At 50.0% G+C, this 13,877-nt stretch overlaps 1 protein-coding gene across 45 annotated transcripts in view; it reads left to right on the plus strand.

Moving 5' to 3' along the window:
• LRRFIP1 (LRR binding FLII interacting protein 1) overlaps positions 1–13,877 on the plus strand; it is a 156,970-nt gene that overhangs the window by 71,074 nt on the left and 72,019 nt on the right. For all 45 annotated transcript variants that reach the window (XM_016950804.2, XM_016950795.4, XM_016950806.2 and 42 more), the window contains exon 2: positions 13,776–13,862. In XM_016950804.2, the coding sequence (XP_016806293.2) occupies positions 13,776–13,862 (87 nt within the window). The remainder of the gene's footprint in view (positions 1–13,775; positions 13,863–13,877) is intronic.

The following is a 13,877-nucleotide window of genomic DNA, read 5'->3' on the forward strand; positions in this document are numbered from 1 at the left end:
GTTTGCGATGGCTTGTGTCACCCCGCTCTCTTTCCACATACTGATTAGCATTCAGCCCTTCTAAATGACCAGCACTGTCCCAAGAAAGGGCTGTTAGGGGAGAGCGTGAACACACAGTCTCCCAAGTCCCATCTCATTATAGGTACCTGGGCCAGGGTCCCCAGGTGTGGGAGAGTGGAGTCTTGACCAATATGGGGATGAAGTTGGCACGAGGCGGGCTGGCCCTGCTCTAGCTCAGTCTGAGATGGTGGAGCGTGGAATCATATGGTGTGTGTTTTAGGCATGTCATTTCCCCGGGCAGGTAAGACATAAATATAGTAAGGTAGGTCTTTTCTAGTAGTATTGAGAGTGTCCTACTGGGGCAAAGATGGAGACTAAATTTCCCTTTTTCTTTAAGAGTCAGTTTCTGTTCAGCCTGAGTTAATATCCCACAGCGGAAGCCTCCTTAGCAAATTTCAAAAAACCCTGCAGTCTCAACTGCCACTTATGCTGAGCACAGGAAATCAAGTTATTTATAGTTGCAGAACGGTGTTTCAGCGAAGTTGATTGGAGGGTTACCTGATTAGAGTGAGATTCTTATCCAATCCCTACAGAATTGTGAGACTAAATGTTGGTGCAGCGTGTTTGCTCCTCAAAAGGCAATGTCCAAGAGGAACTTCTTATCCCTGAAAAATCAGGCTGTGTGACTCAGCAAAGGAATTGTTTATGACTGGTTACTCATATGCCAGTGCTTCCAGAATATCTGCTCATATTTAAAGGAGTGATCTTGGAGCCCCAGAGGCCATAATGTTTAGATTACCAACCTCTTCACCAATCAGTAAGTCCATTACATCTCACTACGTGTTAGACATGGGACAGGAGAAGAGGATTTTTATTACCTCACTGTTATTACTGGAGGCCGCCCAAATTTGTTTTTTGTTCTTTTTTTTTTTTAAATAAAGAAGCTTGTTTTCATGGAATGGACTTACTAGAACTTTTATTATTCAGACTACCTAGATAAAATTAAGTAAATTCGTTTCTTTCTCCCAAATTAAATATTTTGACTACATGCAAGATTTAATCATTCAAAATTGCCATGTATTTGATTATAGACCAGTAGTATAATCCCCCTGCCCCAGGCCAGATTCCAAAACAATAAACCAAAACACACACACACACACACACACACACACACACACACAGACACCTGGCAACAGAAATGATATGTATTCCGAGACTCATTCATTCATTTTGGAAAGGGCCAGTGTTTCCAGTGGTTTCTCCTTGGGATTGTAAGTTTACAACTTTAAAACTAGGTAAGTAGTTTTCCCTTGAATCTAAAGTATAACTACTTTGTAGTAGAGAAGTAATTTATCTTAAATCACTATAATGAAGATTTACTCTTAATTTTAACCAAAATGTTTCATTTAGTTGTTTGTGTAATGAAGATGATCAAAGCAACACCACCTGTGATCCTTCTGTCTTTTTTACTGTATGTGGCACATGGCTGTGTGATTTTCCTAGGGAAAGGAGTGGGCTTTCCCTGTGGGTTGAGAACCTCTGTCCCCCTCCTCTGAAGTTTCCCCAGTTTTTCCTGCTTCTCTGCTAGGTGGGTGCCTTAGCATGCTTGTCTTCTCATCGTGCTTCTAAACTTCTCTAAACCGGATTTATACTCTTAGGTCAGTAGCTGTCAAAGAAGACACTAAGTAGTGAAAGTAGCTAATATTTACCAAACCCCTGCTGCGCCCACCTGGTGTTTTATGTGAAGGTCTTCTCTAACCCTTGCTGTAACCTCATGGGGAGCAGATCGTTTTCTCTCAGTTTTTCAGATAAAGAGGAAACTGAGGCTCAGAAAGGTCAGGGACTTTCCAAGCCCTCACAGCTAGTCAGCAGTGGAGCCAGTTCAGACCCAGGCCTGCTGACTTGGAACTGGTACTGATAACTGTCACCACTGTATGCAATGCTGCAGGCAGGGGCTGGCAGGTAGTAAATGTGCAAGATATAGCTGTGGCTGCCACGGCTGCTGCTGCTGCTTTTGTCGCTGTTGTCAGCTTTTCTTTGCAGCCCTGCTGTCTCATACCCCAGTATTGGGGCTGAAGGATTTCTTTTTACCAAAGCTGCCTCTTAGGACAGAAGTCCTTGTCTTGAATGCATACTGAGAAGTCTTCACTCTGTCAAACTTTTCTGTTCTCTGCCTGGTAATTTCCAGACAGAAGAGAACATTCAAAGAACGAACTTACTTTCCTTCTTTTTTTTTATTGAGACAGTCTCACTTGATCGCCCAGGCTGGAATGCAGTGGCACGATCTCAGCTCACTGCAACCTCCGTTTCCCAGGTGCAACCGATTCTCCTGCCTCAGACCTCTGAAGCAGCTTGGACTACAGGTGCCTGCCACCTCACCCGGCTAATTTTTATATTTTTAGTAGAGATGGGGTTTCACCACATTGGCCGGGGTGGTCTCAAACTCCTGACCTCAAATGATCCTCCCATCTCGGCCTCCCAAAGTGCTGGGATTACAGGCATGAGCCACCACACCCGGCCCAATGAGCTTTACTTTTCTACATAAGGAAAATAATGGTAGAAATGAAATAGCTGTGAAACTTGTTTTGCTATTTTTGTACCATGCTAAAATGTTAACTACTGCTTACGTGGGCATACACCTGAGAGCTGCTGTGATTTAAGCCTTTTTATTTTTCTGGGTATGATGTAACTCCTCCCCTACCTCATCCAAGTAGATAAGTTCATGGAGGATAAACATGACAGCTGCCGTTTCTTTTATAGCTGGTTCCAGGGAATATCCACTGAATATAGGAAGGATTGTCAGTTGCTGTGTACTGCCCTGGTGCTGGTGGAGCTTTCAGCCTTCTTCTCAGAGGAAACAATTTAAATGTTTTTGTGAAACCCTAAAGGTCTGGGGTTTGTAGGACAGTCTTGAGCAGAGCAGGCAAAGGTGAAGGGAGTGGAGCCCAGATGTGCTGCCTGGAGGGAAACCTGTCACCTGGAGAGGAAACGGCACAGGGGAGGCCCAGCCGCCCTCGCCTCTCAGTCCCGCACGTCTCTGTTAGTGGTAGTCATGGTTCTTGTATTTCCATCATGTTGAGGCAATTGAAGGAAATATGAAGATTCATTCATCTCAGGAAAAGCAAGAAATGTATTAACAGCAAGAGTAGAAGTTCACTTGCATGGAAGATACTGTATAGCGTATTTATTTCTTAGCGCCAGTGGGGGTAGCTGCTAAGCCCAAGATTGTGTTGTGAGGTTTGAATAGGTCAATGTGTGAGTCATCAATAAAGTAACATCAATCATTTTGTTCCCGATTAATACGTTTGCTATTTTAGGATGCGAAGTACTTTAAAGAAGCTTATTATTCTGAAAAGCAAAGCCTGGAGATTTCCAGTAGCAAAACAGACACAGTCTGTGGACAATCTCAGTGTACAAATAATTCACCTCTGGCGTGAACCCAAAGAATTTCAGAGGGGAAGGAAGCTCTTAAAGATTACGTCCCCTCCTACTTCTTTAATGAGGGCTGGTGTTCAAAAACCGAGCAACTTATCCAGGCTCACATAACTGTAGGTGACAGAGCCCAAGCTGGAGGCTATGGCTGGGTCTTCAGACTCCTTTCTTGACAGTCTGCACCTGCATAAACTCAGACCTTTACTGAGAACAGTGCAGCCATAGTTGAGAGAAGCGGTCGGCACCCAGCATTTCTTGGACTTGTCTGCCAGGTCCCCCGAGTGCAGAGGACAGTGTGCTGGCTCCTGGGGCCTGTGGGCCCAGCCAGGAGCAGCCTTGTAAGCTAAAGCCTTCTTTGAAGGTGGCCGTCTTACCGTAAACTTTCATGGTAATTTCAGTCTACTCCATAATTTGTCTGAGTTAATTTTGATGGAAACATAGTGTTTTAAGTAATCAGTTAGGCTTTGATCTCTAACTTTATGCCATCCAAATCTTCATGATGGCCTGAGCACCAGGCACCCAGACCTGTGCTCTGAATTGTGCCGGGGCTGGTTCATACAGTGTGATGGAGAGACGACAGATCCACACTGGAGTTCTGAAGCTGTGGTTCTCAACCCTGTCTTTTTACGAGTTCCTTAACTTCCTTGCTAACCTGAAATGAAATGCATAGGTGAGAAAGTCAACCAGCGCACATAATTTCGAGTCAATATAACATTTCCTTAAAAAATAAAATACAGGTAGTTTATAGTAACATAATAAGAATTTTGATATAGAAATACTCAAGACCAAGTACACCAGCAGTTGAATGCAGTGATGAGACCTGCACACACCTGTGCCTGGCGTCACAGGGAGGCCGACACAGGTGTGTTGCACTGAGACCCACACACCACCCCTCATGTTGCTGTCTATGACGTGGCATTCTACAAAGTTGACTAACTCTCAGGAAAGTTCTGAACAAAGCCAAGTATCATCATCTTCCCTCAATTTCCATGTCGATTGCATTCCTGGAATAGTTAATGTATATTTGAACTGTGTAAAACATATTTTGAGTTTATATGTAAGTTGCAATCAGTTTGTAAATCGAAAAATTAAAAATAGTGGTTTTTCTTTTTTTTTTTTTTTTTTCTTTTTTTTTGAGATGGAGTTTCGCTCTGTCGCCCAGGCTGGAGTGCAATGGTGAGATCTCGGGTCGCTACAACCTCCGCCTCCCGGGTTCAAGTGATTCTCCTGCCTCAGCCTCCTGAGTAGCTGGGATTATAGGCATGCGCCACCACGCCCGGCTAATTTTGTATTTTTAGTGGAGACGGGATTTCGCTATGTTGGTCAGACTGGTCTTGAACTCCTGACCTCAGATGATCCGCCTGCCTCGGCCTCCCAAAGTGCTGAGATTACAGGCGTGAGCCATCGCACCCGGCCAAAACAGTGGTTTTTCTATCTTCCTGAGCAGTCAAGGGAAAAGTTCTTCCCATCGCAGGCGTGTCTGAATGCGGGATGGTTGGCCGACCTGGCCCAGCCCCCCCGCCCCAATACCCTCAGCTTCTTCCCAATCTTTTTGACATCCCAATCCCCCCAACATTTCCAAAATGCCCTCTAAGTCAACACTCCCGCCACTGCCAGCTGCCACCCCAGAGTGCCCTGTGCCTGGTAACAATCGTTCTCACAGTCATGGCCGTAGGGAAGGCTCTTTGTGGTTCCTGGGGGACTTCGTGAGATTGCCCACATGACATTTCTTTTGGAACTGAGATACAGTGCACATCGCCTCTGGGGGACATGGGGTGGTGGGTACACGGAGCCGAGGTGAGCCTCCCTTGCGTTGCGGAGGTGCTAGCCTTGTGCCGTCCGTTCTTGTCCATGTCTGTGCAGGAGAACATCACCCGGCCCACTTGGGTGCTGTGAATAGCAAACTTTAGAGGCCGCTGCATCTGAGGGTTGGGGGGTTTGCAGAGAAAACAAAAGTTGGTGGCTGTGGCTACTTCCTATAGCAAGGTGGCTCAGGAAAGGGATCCCGTGTCACAGCCTGGGTACACCACTCCCTCCAGGAGCTTGATTCCCTCTTAGCTCAGGGGAAGAATCGCACAAGGACAGAGGCCCCTGCTTGTCTGTGAACAAACTGGCCTTTGTGGCCACTTCAGGCTTCGGCTGCATCCTATTCCTGTCACATTCACGTGAGTGAACTTGAATTACATCCTTAACACTTTTCCAAAAAGGTTATAAACTAGACTGGTGACGTATCATGGGGCCTGGAAAAATAATGCTGCTGCTTTTTCACTTCTCTGCTTGACGCTAAAACCTGGAGGCGAAAATGAATGTGTGTAATTAATAGGAGAATTTCCTCCTGTTTGCAGAGTGCTTTACAGCTGCCAAACGGCTTCTCTCCCCGAACAGCCCCGTGGGGCGTCATTTCCATCTGACATCTGAGGAGAGCTGCTGTTCATGGTCCAGTCCTCTGTCCATTGGCCCACTGGGTGTCCCTAATATGCGCTAACAGGCTCCTGGCAAACGGCGGGCATGGCAGCCACGAATCTGCACATGAGCTGTATGCCCTGGGTCTCCCCTGGGCTCTGCGGGGGGCGGTGGGAGCCGCCTCTGGTTCACATGCGGTGCTTTCCAGGCTGCAGGGCCTTCTCAGCCTGGATGGAAGGAGTGACGTCAGAGTATTTCTCAGGAACTGCCTGCCCTAAAGTTGTGGCTCATAAACCCCTTCCAGCTTCTGTGTAGAATTCTGGATCTCTAGGGTATCACCACAGAGTTTAAAAGCAGAGTAAGAACATTTCCTGTGACTGTAGGGTGAGAGGCCCTGGGATCTGTAATTCTACACTAGGCTGGAATCCCAGAAAAGCTTCAATGCTCAGGAAATGTACGAGCAGTGCCAGGATCCCCTGAAGGAGTGTGGGGCTTTTGAAGCAAGCTGCCCAGCGAGCCTCCCGCGGCACCTGCTGTCCCTTTGCCAGCAGTCAGGGCCCCTGCCCCACCAGTGTTGGTTGTGTTTCTGTTCTTTGAGGAGACCACATGATGATCTTCTGGTAGGAGCCACAAGAAGGATACAAATGCCATTAGAGCTGCTAGAGCCCCAGATGTCACTGGAATTGGGGTTCAGGGTGTTGGGCTGTCCCCACCCTTAGGCAGTACTCCCACTGCCTGCAACACCTCCAGCGCAGGCTGAGGCCATGCAAGGATGGAAGCACATGTGGGCTAGGCCAGGAGGGCATGCGGGAGGGCTCTCCACTCTGCGCTCTGCTGGGGTTTCTCCTTGTGTCCTGGTCAATAACTTCTTCTCTCTCTGGTTCTCCTTGGCCTCAGCCCCCAGCCTGAGCCGGGCTGTCCCTGAGTTCCCTGACCCGGAAGAAGGGACGGCCATTATCTTTGGGTGACTGTCTTCTTGCAGCTGGGAATCTCTGGGGCTCTGAGCGGGAGGCCCATGGGGAGCCCTGGAAGAACAGGCGTGGGTTAGACTGTTTACTTCACTGCCCTGTGTGCCCTGCCCCGGTAGAAGCCATTTCTGCTGTGTGGCTCTGTCTAGAACTAGAGCCCCTCAGGGCCCTCTGCATGCCGTGGGGTCCCTTTGCAAAGCACCTCCTAACATGTGCTTTTATCTGTGGCTCGGGATGGGGATGGTGACTTCTTCACGCAGTCTTCTGCAGGCCTCTCCAGCCTGGCTCCCGAGATGTCACGCATGGGTCCGTGCAGCCCAGAAAAGACCCTGCAGGGGGAGAAGGGTCACTTTGGTGCCTGTCTCCCCAGCTGGCCTGTGGGCTGGGTGCCTGGCAGATGGGGCTCCCAGGGAGGTGCCCCCATAGACTTGGGCTCCACAGCAGGCTGTGGGGCTGGCATCGATGTGGCTGGGAGAGCCTGGCTGTCTTTTTAGCCATTTGTTTCGGAGGCCCTGGGGGTCATACTTGTGCTTCCTTGTGTATTTTTAGATCTCTTATCACCGTACACACCACCTCCCTATCAGAGGGCTGTCATCTTCACATATGGTAAAATAAGACGCAACAATAGAACTCGAGTCGTGGTTCGGCTTTCTAGGATTAGGACAAGGAGGCAACTTTGATAGTAAATGGAATCTTTTTTTCCCAGCCATCCCCACCCTCAAAGAGTATCTTGCTGTAAGACCTAGTTCCTGTACAACTCTGTCTGTGGGGTCCCTGGCCAGGATGGGTGGGATCCCAGGGAAAGGGCCAGGCTGTGTGTTCTGAACAGGAATGGTTCTGGACCGACCGTTGTGGGCGTTCCTGGGAAGCCAGGGAGCCTGGATCATGTCAGAGGGGCTCCTCCCTCTGCTCCATCCTAACCCCGCGGGCAGCAGCAGGAACTGAGAGAGGACACGGTGGGGGCAGCGCTGCAAAACCCAGCAGCAGGGCCACCTTCCAGCAGCAGAAAGCATGAGTTTTGGTTTTGGGGCTCTTTCATTTCCTTCCTTCTTTTCTTTCTTTTTAAATTTTTGCTCTTTATTATGAAACAGCAGCCAGACCGAGCTATGCATGGCCTGCTGCACAGCGGGGGCCCTTATCTTGAATGACTCCACATACTGGGCAAGGAGGGGGCAGGGGGAGGGGCCTGTGGGAACCCAGATCTGGGATGGGACTCAGCCAACAGTTTAAAGAGCCCTGTGCCCCCACGACCCAGCCTCAACAATTGTTAGCTTATAGCCGTTTACACCCCACCCAGGTTATTTGAAGACAAGTCAGAGGGAGATAATTTCACTGTACTCCTAAATGTTTTAGTATCTCAGCAAAGATTGTATGGGCAGAGAAAGGAGGCTTCAGGGTGTAGGACCCCAGGAGCAGGCGAGGGCTTGCTCTTTCCCTGTTGGCTCCTGTAGGGTGGGGACAGACCAGCCCCCATGGACCCTAGCAAGGGCCATGCCAAGAAGCCGCTGTTCTAATCTAATCAGTGGAGGATCCAGCAAGCTCGGATGGGGGTGAAAGAATGACTCAACCTGCAGGCCGTTTGGGGTATGCGCAGTCTCGTCTCCTGAGTTCTCTGAAGCCCTTTGCAGTTTTTGCTTTGTATCCTAAACTCCACAGGCCCGAACCCTGGCACTGAGCTTGATCCGCTGCAGCCCAGCCCGTTCCTGTCCCCATGCTGGAAGCAGCCTCTCAACTCACTTCCTTGGTTTCCTGTTGCTCTCCCCACCCCGTACCTGCTCCCCACCCCATACCTGCTCCCCACATTTCTCTCAGAGCCCTGTTTCTAAAACAAAAGTCAGATTCCGCTGTGTTCTTAAAACCCTTCAGTGGTTCTGAATTCTTTCAAGACGAGGTTCCAGATATGGAGGCTGAGGGCGAGGGTCTGCACCCCAGGCGTCTGCACTCCTTGTCACCAGCTCCTGGTCGCAGCCACCCCGGCTCTGCTCGTCCTGTTTCAGGGTCCGGCTTAGGGCTCCTGTCCTGCGGATGCCTTCCCCAGCCCCCCGGGGTTGGGTCAAGTTCTCCAGAGCAGCCCCCACCCCTGCCACACGTTTCTTTCCCCATGTGGTCCTCATCACATGTACATTGTCACCAGGCGCTTTGCCTGTTTCCCGGGAGACTGGGCACCCAAACCGCATTTCAGAAATCCCTCCCACTGTCTCAAGCAGTGCTGAGACAGCGTGGCGCGTTCACAGCACAGTGCATTTCTGTGGCCTCCCCGGGCCACGGTCAGCCCACAGGCTACTCACAGAAAGTGACAGGCCGTGTTCGGAAGCTCTTCAAGCAGTCTGACGTGGCTGTGGCCCGTCATGAGATTTTATGTTTTACAAAAGTGTCAGTCGATAAAGGATTTGTCCTGCGCCACCGGAGCACTGGCCTGAGGTGCCCTGATCCCCGAGAACCCCTGCCTGCACAGTCAGCGCTCTCCCCGATGTCTGCCATCTGCCGTGCCCTGTCAGGCTGCTGTGCCATTCTTCGCAGTGTCTCTGTTTGGGGAAGAATTTTGTCGAAACTCTGCAGATGTTCTTTTTCTTTTTTTTTTTTTTTCAAGGCAGTCTCTCGCTCTGTTGCCCAGGCTGGAGTGCAGTGGCGCAATCTTGGCTCTCCGCAACCTCCACCTCCCAGGTTCACGTAATTCTTCTGCCTCAGCCTCCCGAGTAGCTGGGATTACAGGCGCCCACCACCACACCCAGCTAATTTTTTGTATTTTTAGTAGAGACAGGGTTTCACCATGTTGGCCAGGCTGGTCTCAATCTCCCGACCTCAGGTGATCCGCCCACCTCGGTCCCCCAAAGTGCTGGGATTACAGGTGTGAACCACCGCGCCTGGCCAACTCTACGGATTTTCTTTCAGGCATCTTAAGCGAGTGGCAAGAGTTATTCTGTGGCTAAGTGTGTAGTTTTGTGTTCGTGAAGATGGTCATGCATAGGTTTTGTGCCAGTTTAAATGCTGGCTCATATATTTGTTGGTGTTGAGTTAGGCAGATTCCAAGAATTGCCTGTAAACTAAGTTGCCACTTCCAGTATTGCCAGCACTTTGTTTTCCACATATGAGTCATGTGAGGATCGTAAGGGGGGTAGATGTTCTAGAAGGCGGGGGTTGCAAGGATTTGGAATTGTATTCAGTGACAAATGGACTTCTTTCTGAATTCTAATGTAAGGTGGAGATCGCCATAGTTGACCTGTCTTGGAGGTGGGCTTGCGTGTGTCCCCATGAGGAATTGATGCCCTAACATGATTCATCCATGGGGTTCCTTTATCAACCCAAGCCCATGTGCCTCCCAGCAAAGGTCATTGTTTTTTAGTCTTTAAATGTCATTATCCCCAAGTGAGGGACAGGGTAGACCTATTAGGCTGAAGGTGGGCCATGATGGGAACCTTTTCCTGGGTGGAGGGCAGACCCCCGAGAGCAGTGGGGTCTGACAGGGCATTGTTTTGGAGGCCCGCAAGTCTGGAGCAGGTGCAATACTGCACGCTCAGGCAGGCGAGCTCTGCAAGGACCTTTGGCCAGACCCAAGCAGAGCTAAGCTGGAATAGGGTGGGGAACTGAGCAGGCAGGCGGGGAAGTGGGTGGGCGTGCAGGTGCCTGGGACCCCACTCAGCTCACAGAGATACTCGCCCTGTGAGAGCAGGAGTCACCTCAGACCTCCTCTCCTTCTGTTATCTGCTAGTGTGTAATAAATATCCACAATTCAGCGGCTTAGAATAACACACAGTTATGATCTCACAGTTTCTGTGGTCAGGAGTCTGGGCACATTGGCCAAGCGCAGTGGCTCATGCTGGTAATCCCAGCACTTTGGGAGGCTGAGGCAGGTGAGTGGCATGAACCCAGGAATTCGAGACCAGCCTGGGCAACACGGCAAAACCCTGTCTCTACAAAAAATACAAAAATTAGCTGGGTGTGGCGGCACCTGCCCCGTAGTGCCAGCTACTCGGGAGGCCGAGGTGGGAGAATCACTTGAACCTGGGAGGCAGAGGTTACAGTGAGCTGTGATCACGCCACTGCACTCCAGCCTGGGCGACAGAGGGAGACCCTGTCTCCAAAAAAAAAAAAAAAAAAAAAAAAAAAGAGCCTGGACTCAGCCTCTCTGGGTCCTGTGCTCAGGTCTCACGAGGCTGCAACCAAGGGGTCGGCCAGTCTGGGGTCTTTCTGGAGTTCAGGCCCCTCTTCTGAGCCACATGTTTGTTGGAAGAATTCAGTTCCTTGTGGTTGTAGGACTGTGGTCACTGTTCCTGCTGGCGTCAGTCAGCCAGGGGCTGCTCTCAGCTCATTGAGGCCCCCTCCCACTGGGCAGCTTGCTTTCTCAAAGCCAGCAAGGACACTGACTTCTAGACCCTCTTTTAAAGGGCTTGCCTGATTAGGGCAGGCCCATAGGATAATCTGTCTTTTGAGCAAGGCAGTCAACTGACGAAGGATTTTAATTATTTTTTTAATACTTTTTGCCATGTAATACAACCTAATTACAGTGGTATCATCCATTATGTCCATGGTCCCACACACTCGGTGGGAGAGGGGTATGCAGGGCAGGTACACTAGTGGTGGGAGTCTTGGGGACCAACCCAGAATTCCACGTTCCCATACAGTGGGAGAGGGGTATGCAGGGCGTGTACACCAGAGTCTTGGGGACCAACCCAGAATTCGGCCGACTGCAGTTGTCTCTCCCTCTGTTCCCTTCTGGTGGCCCTTCTTTCCCCCAACCCTTTCCTCTTTCTTACATCTCACCCCTCTGCTCCTCTTCTTCTTCCTGCATGGCCTCCCTTCTCTTTTCCCGGCCCCTCCTCTCTGTTCCTCCGCCCCCCAACCCCCAAGCTGGTGGGCTATGGCTGCTATGAAACCTCATACCTGCTCTGTACTGACTTAGAAACTGAGCCAATGGCACAGAGCTACCTGCCTTACCAGGAAGGGCTGCACTTGGCGTGGCCTTGGTCACTTTGCTGGCCCATTGGTAGGGCTGTAGGACATCACTCTAATGCCTTTCCTTCTCTGTCTCCTCCCTCTTTGCTTTTGTGTAGACCCAAGACTCCTTTCTTTTGTTTGAGACAGGGTCTCACTCTGTCACCCAGGCTGGAGTGCAGTGGCACAATCACAGCTCACTACAGCCTCAACTTCCCAGGCTCCAGTGATCCTCCCACCTCAGCCTCCCAAGTAGCTGGGACCACAGGTGTGTGCTACCACACCTGGCTAGTTTTTGTATTGTTGGTAGACACAGGGTTTTACCATGTTACCTGGGCTGGTCTCGAACTCTTGACCTCAAGAGATCCTACCTGCCACCGCCTCCCAAAGTGCTGGGATTCCAGGCCTGAGCCACCATGCCTAGCCTGGCCCCAAGAGGCCCTTCACACCATGTAATATGGTCTTGGAAATTGAAAATGGCAACAAGGTATCAAAATCCTGATGCAGTTGTGATTTTTGACACCCCTTGATTTGAAAGACATGGGGTGGGTTGATAAAGGAGCCAAGCGAAAAGAACAAATTCCTCATGAGGACACAAGCCAGGCAACCTCAAGACGACAGATCAAGTGTGGCTAGTTTGCAACTTAGATTAAAACTGAGAAAGAAGGTACATCTGTAATATAGTGTAAGTCTAGGATGGGAGAGATGGACGTCCCTGTCAGGACCGCCCCCATGCCAGGAGCTTGCTGGCCACCTCGGAAGTCCCATTTTAATATTATCTAGGAGCCGGTTGTGGTGGTGCAAACCTGTAGTCCCAGCTACTCAGGAGGCTGAGGCAGGAGGGTTGCTAGAGCTCAGGGGTTCCTGGCTGCAGTGAGCTGTGATCACACCTGTGAATACACACACACACTGCACTTCAGCCTGGGCAACAGAACAAGACCCCATCCCCAAAGGAAAAAGAAAAAAAAAAAAAGGAAGAAAAAAAGGAAAAGATTATGCAAGACGTCTGAAAACTGTGTTTATAGAACCATTGGTGGAAGGATTACAGACGTATTCTCAAAAACCACTTCAGTAGAAAGAGGGTGGGGTTTGTTTGATACCAGAAAACCTGCATTCAGTAACACTTACGCCATCGAGCTTACTGGGCTGTGGTATCACATGAAGCAGTGAATACGCATGCAGTTTGTAAAATGACTTGTAAGTTGTTTGTAGAAACAGTTCAGATGCCACGCTCGATAGCATCATGTCCATTCCTGCTCAAGCATTTGAAACGTTCTCACGGAGCAGAATGTGGCAGAACAGCTACAAGCTGAAAAATACTTATATGGAGGCTGATTTTTTAGTGCAAGGAAGGACTCCAACAGCTAGAACCGTTCTGCTATGATCTTCATTGTGTTGGGAAAAGGTGGACTCCCAGCATGGCTGTGTTTTAAGGGGAAGCTGAGGGTGCATGTGTGCTGAGAAGTGACTGGACAGGAGTTCGCTGGGATTAGTCCCAGCTCCACGCCAGCCAGCCCTGTGACCTCAGATGGGTCTGGCAGCTTCTCCAGGCCTTCGCTTTCTGCTCTGTAAAGCGAGGGGTTGAACTGGAAACCTGGAGTAGCATCCAGCTGTTAACAGTCCGCTCCATGCATCTGTCAGAGTTCCAGAAGGAGGCTGACTGCCCAGCCCTGCCACCTACAGGCTGTGTGACCTCAGACAAGTTACTTACCCTCTCTGTGCCTTCGTTCCCTCATATTTAAACTGGGGATGGTAACAGTCTCGGCCTAATGAGGCTGTTGCAAGGAATACATGGCATCATATCCATAAAGCTCTTAGAAGATTCCTGCCTAGCATGTGGTAAGGGCTTGATAAATGGTAGCAGTTCTTATAACTATTTCTATTGCTCCTGACCACCCTTTTACTCTGTGAATCTGGAATTTATTGCTGTATATCTGTTAAACTCTGAACAAGATTTTATTTCCGCATCATCACTGCTGACCCTGTACTGGGAAGGGGCCCGCTGCTCTGTCCTCTAATAAGATGTCCTGTCCGTTTCAGGCGGAGGCCCGGCTCGCTGCAAAACGGGCGGCCCGCGCGGAGGCTCGCGAGATCCGCATGAAGGAGCTGGAGCGGCAGCAGAAGGAGGTAACGCTTGGGGCT

Source organism: Pan troglodytes, chromosome 13, assembly GCF_028858775.2.
Source record: "Pan troglodytes isolate AG18354 chromosome 13, NHGRI_mPanTro3-v2.0_pri, whole genome shotgun sequence".
NCBI classification, from domain to species: Eukaryota; Metazoa; Chordata; class Mammalia; order Primates; family Hominidae; genus Pan; species Pan troglodytes.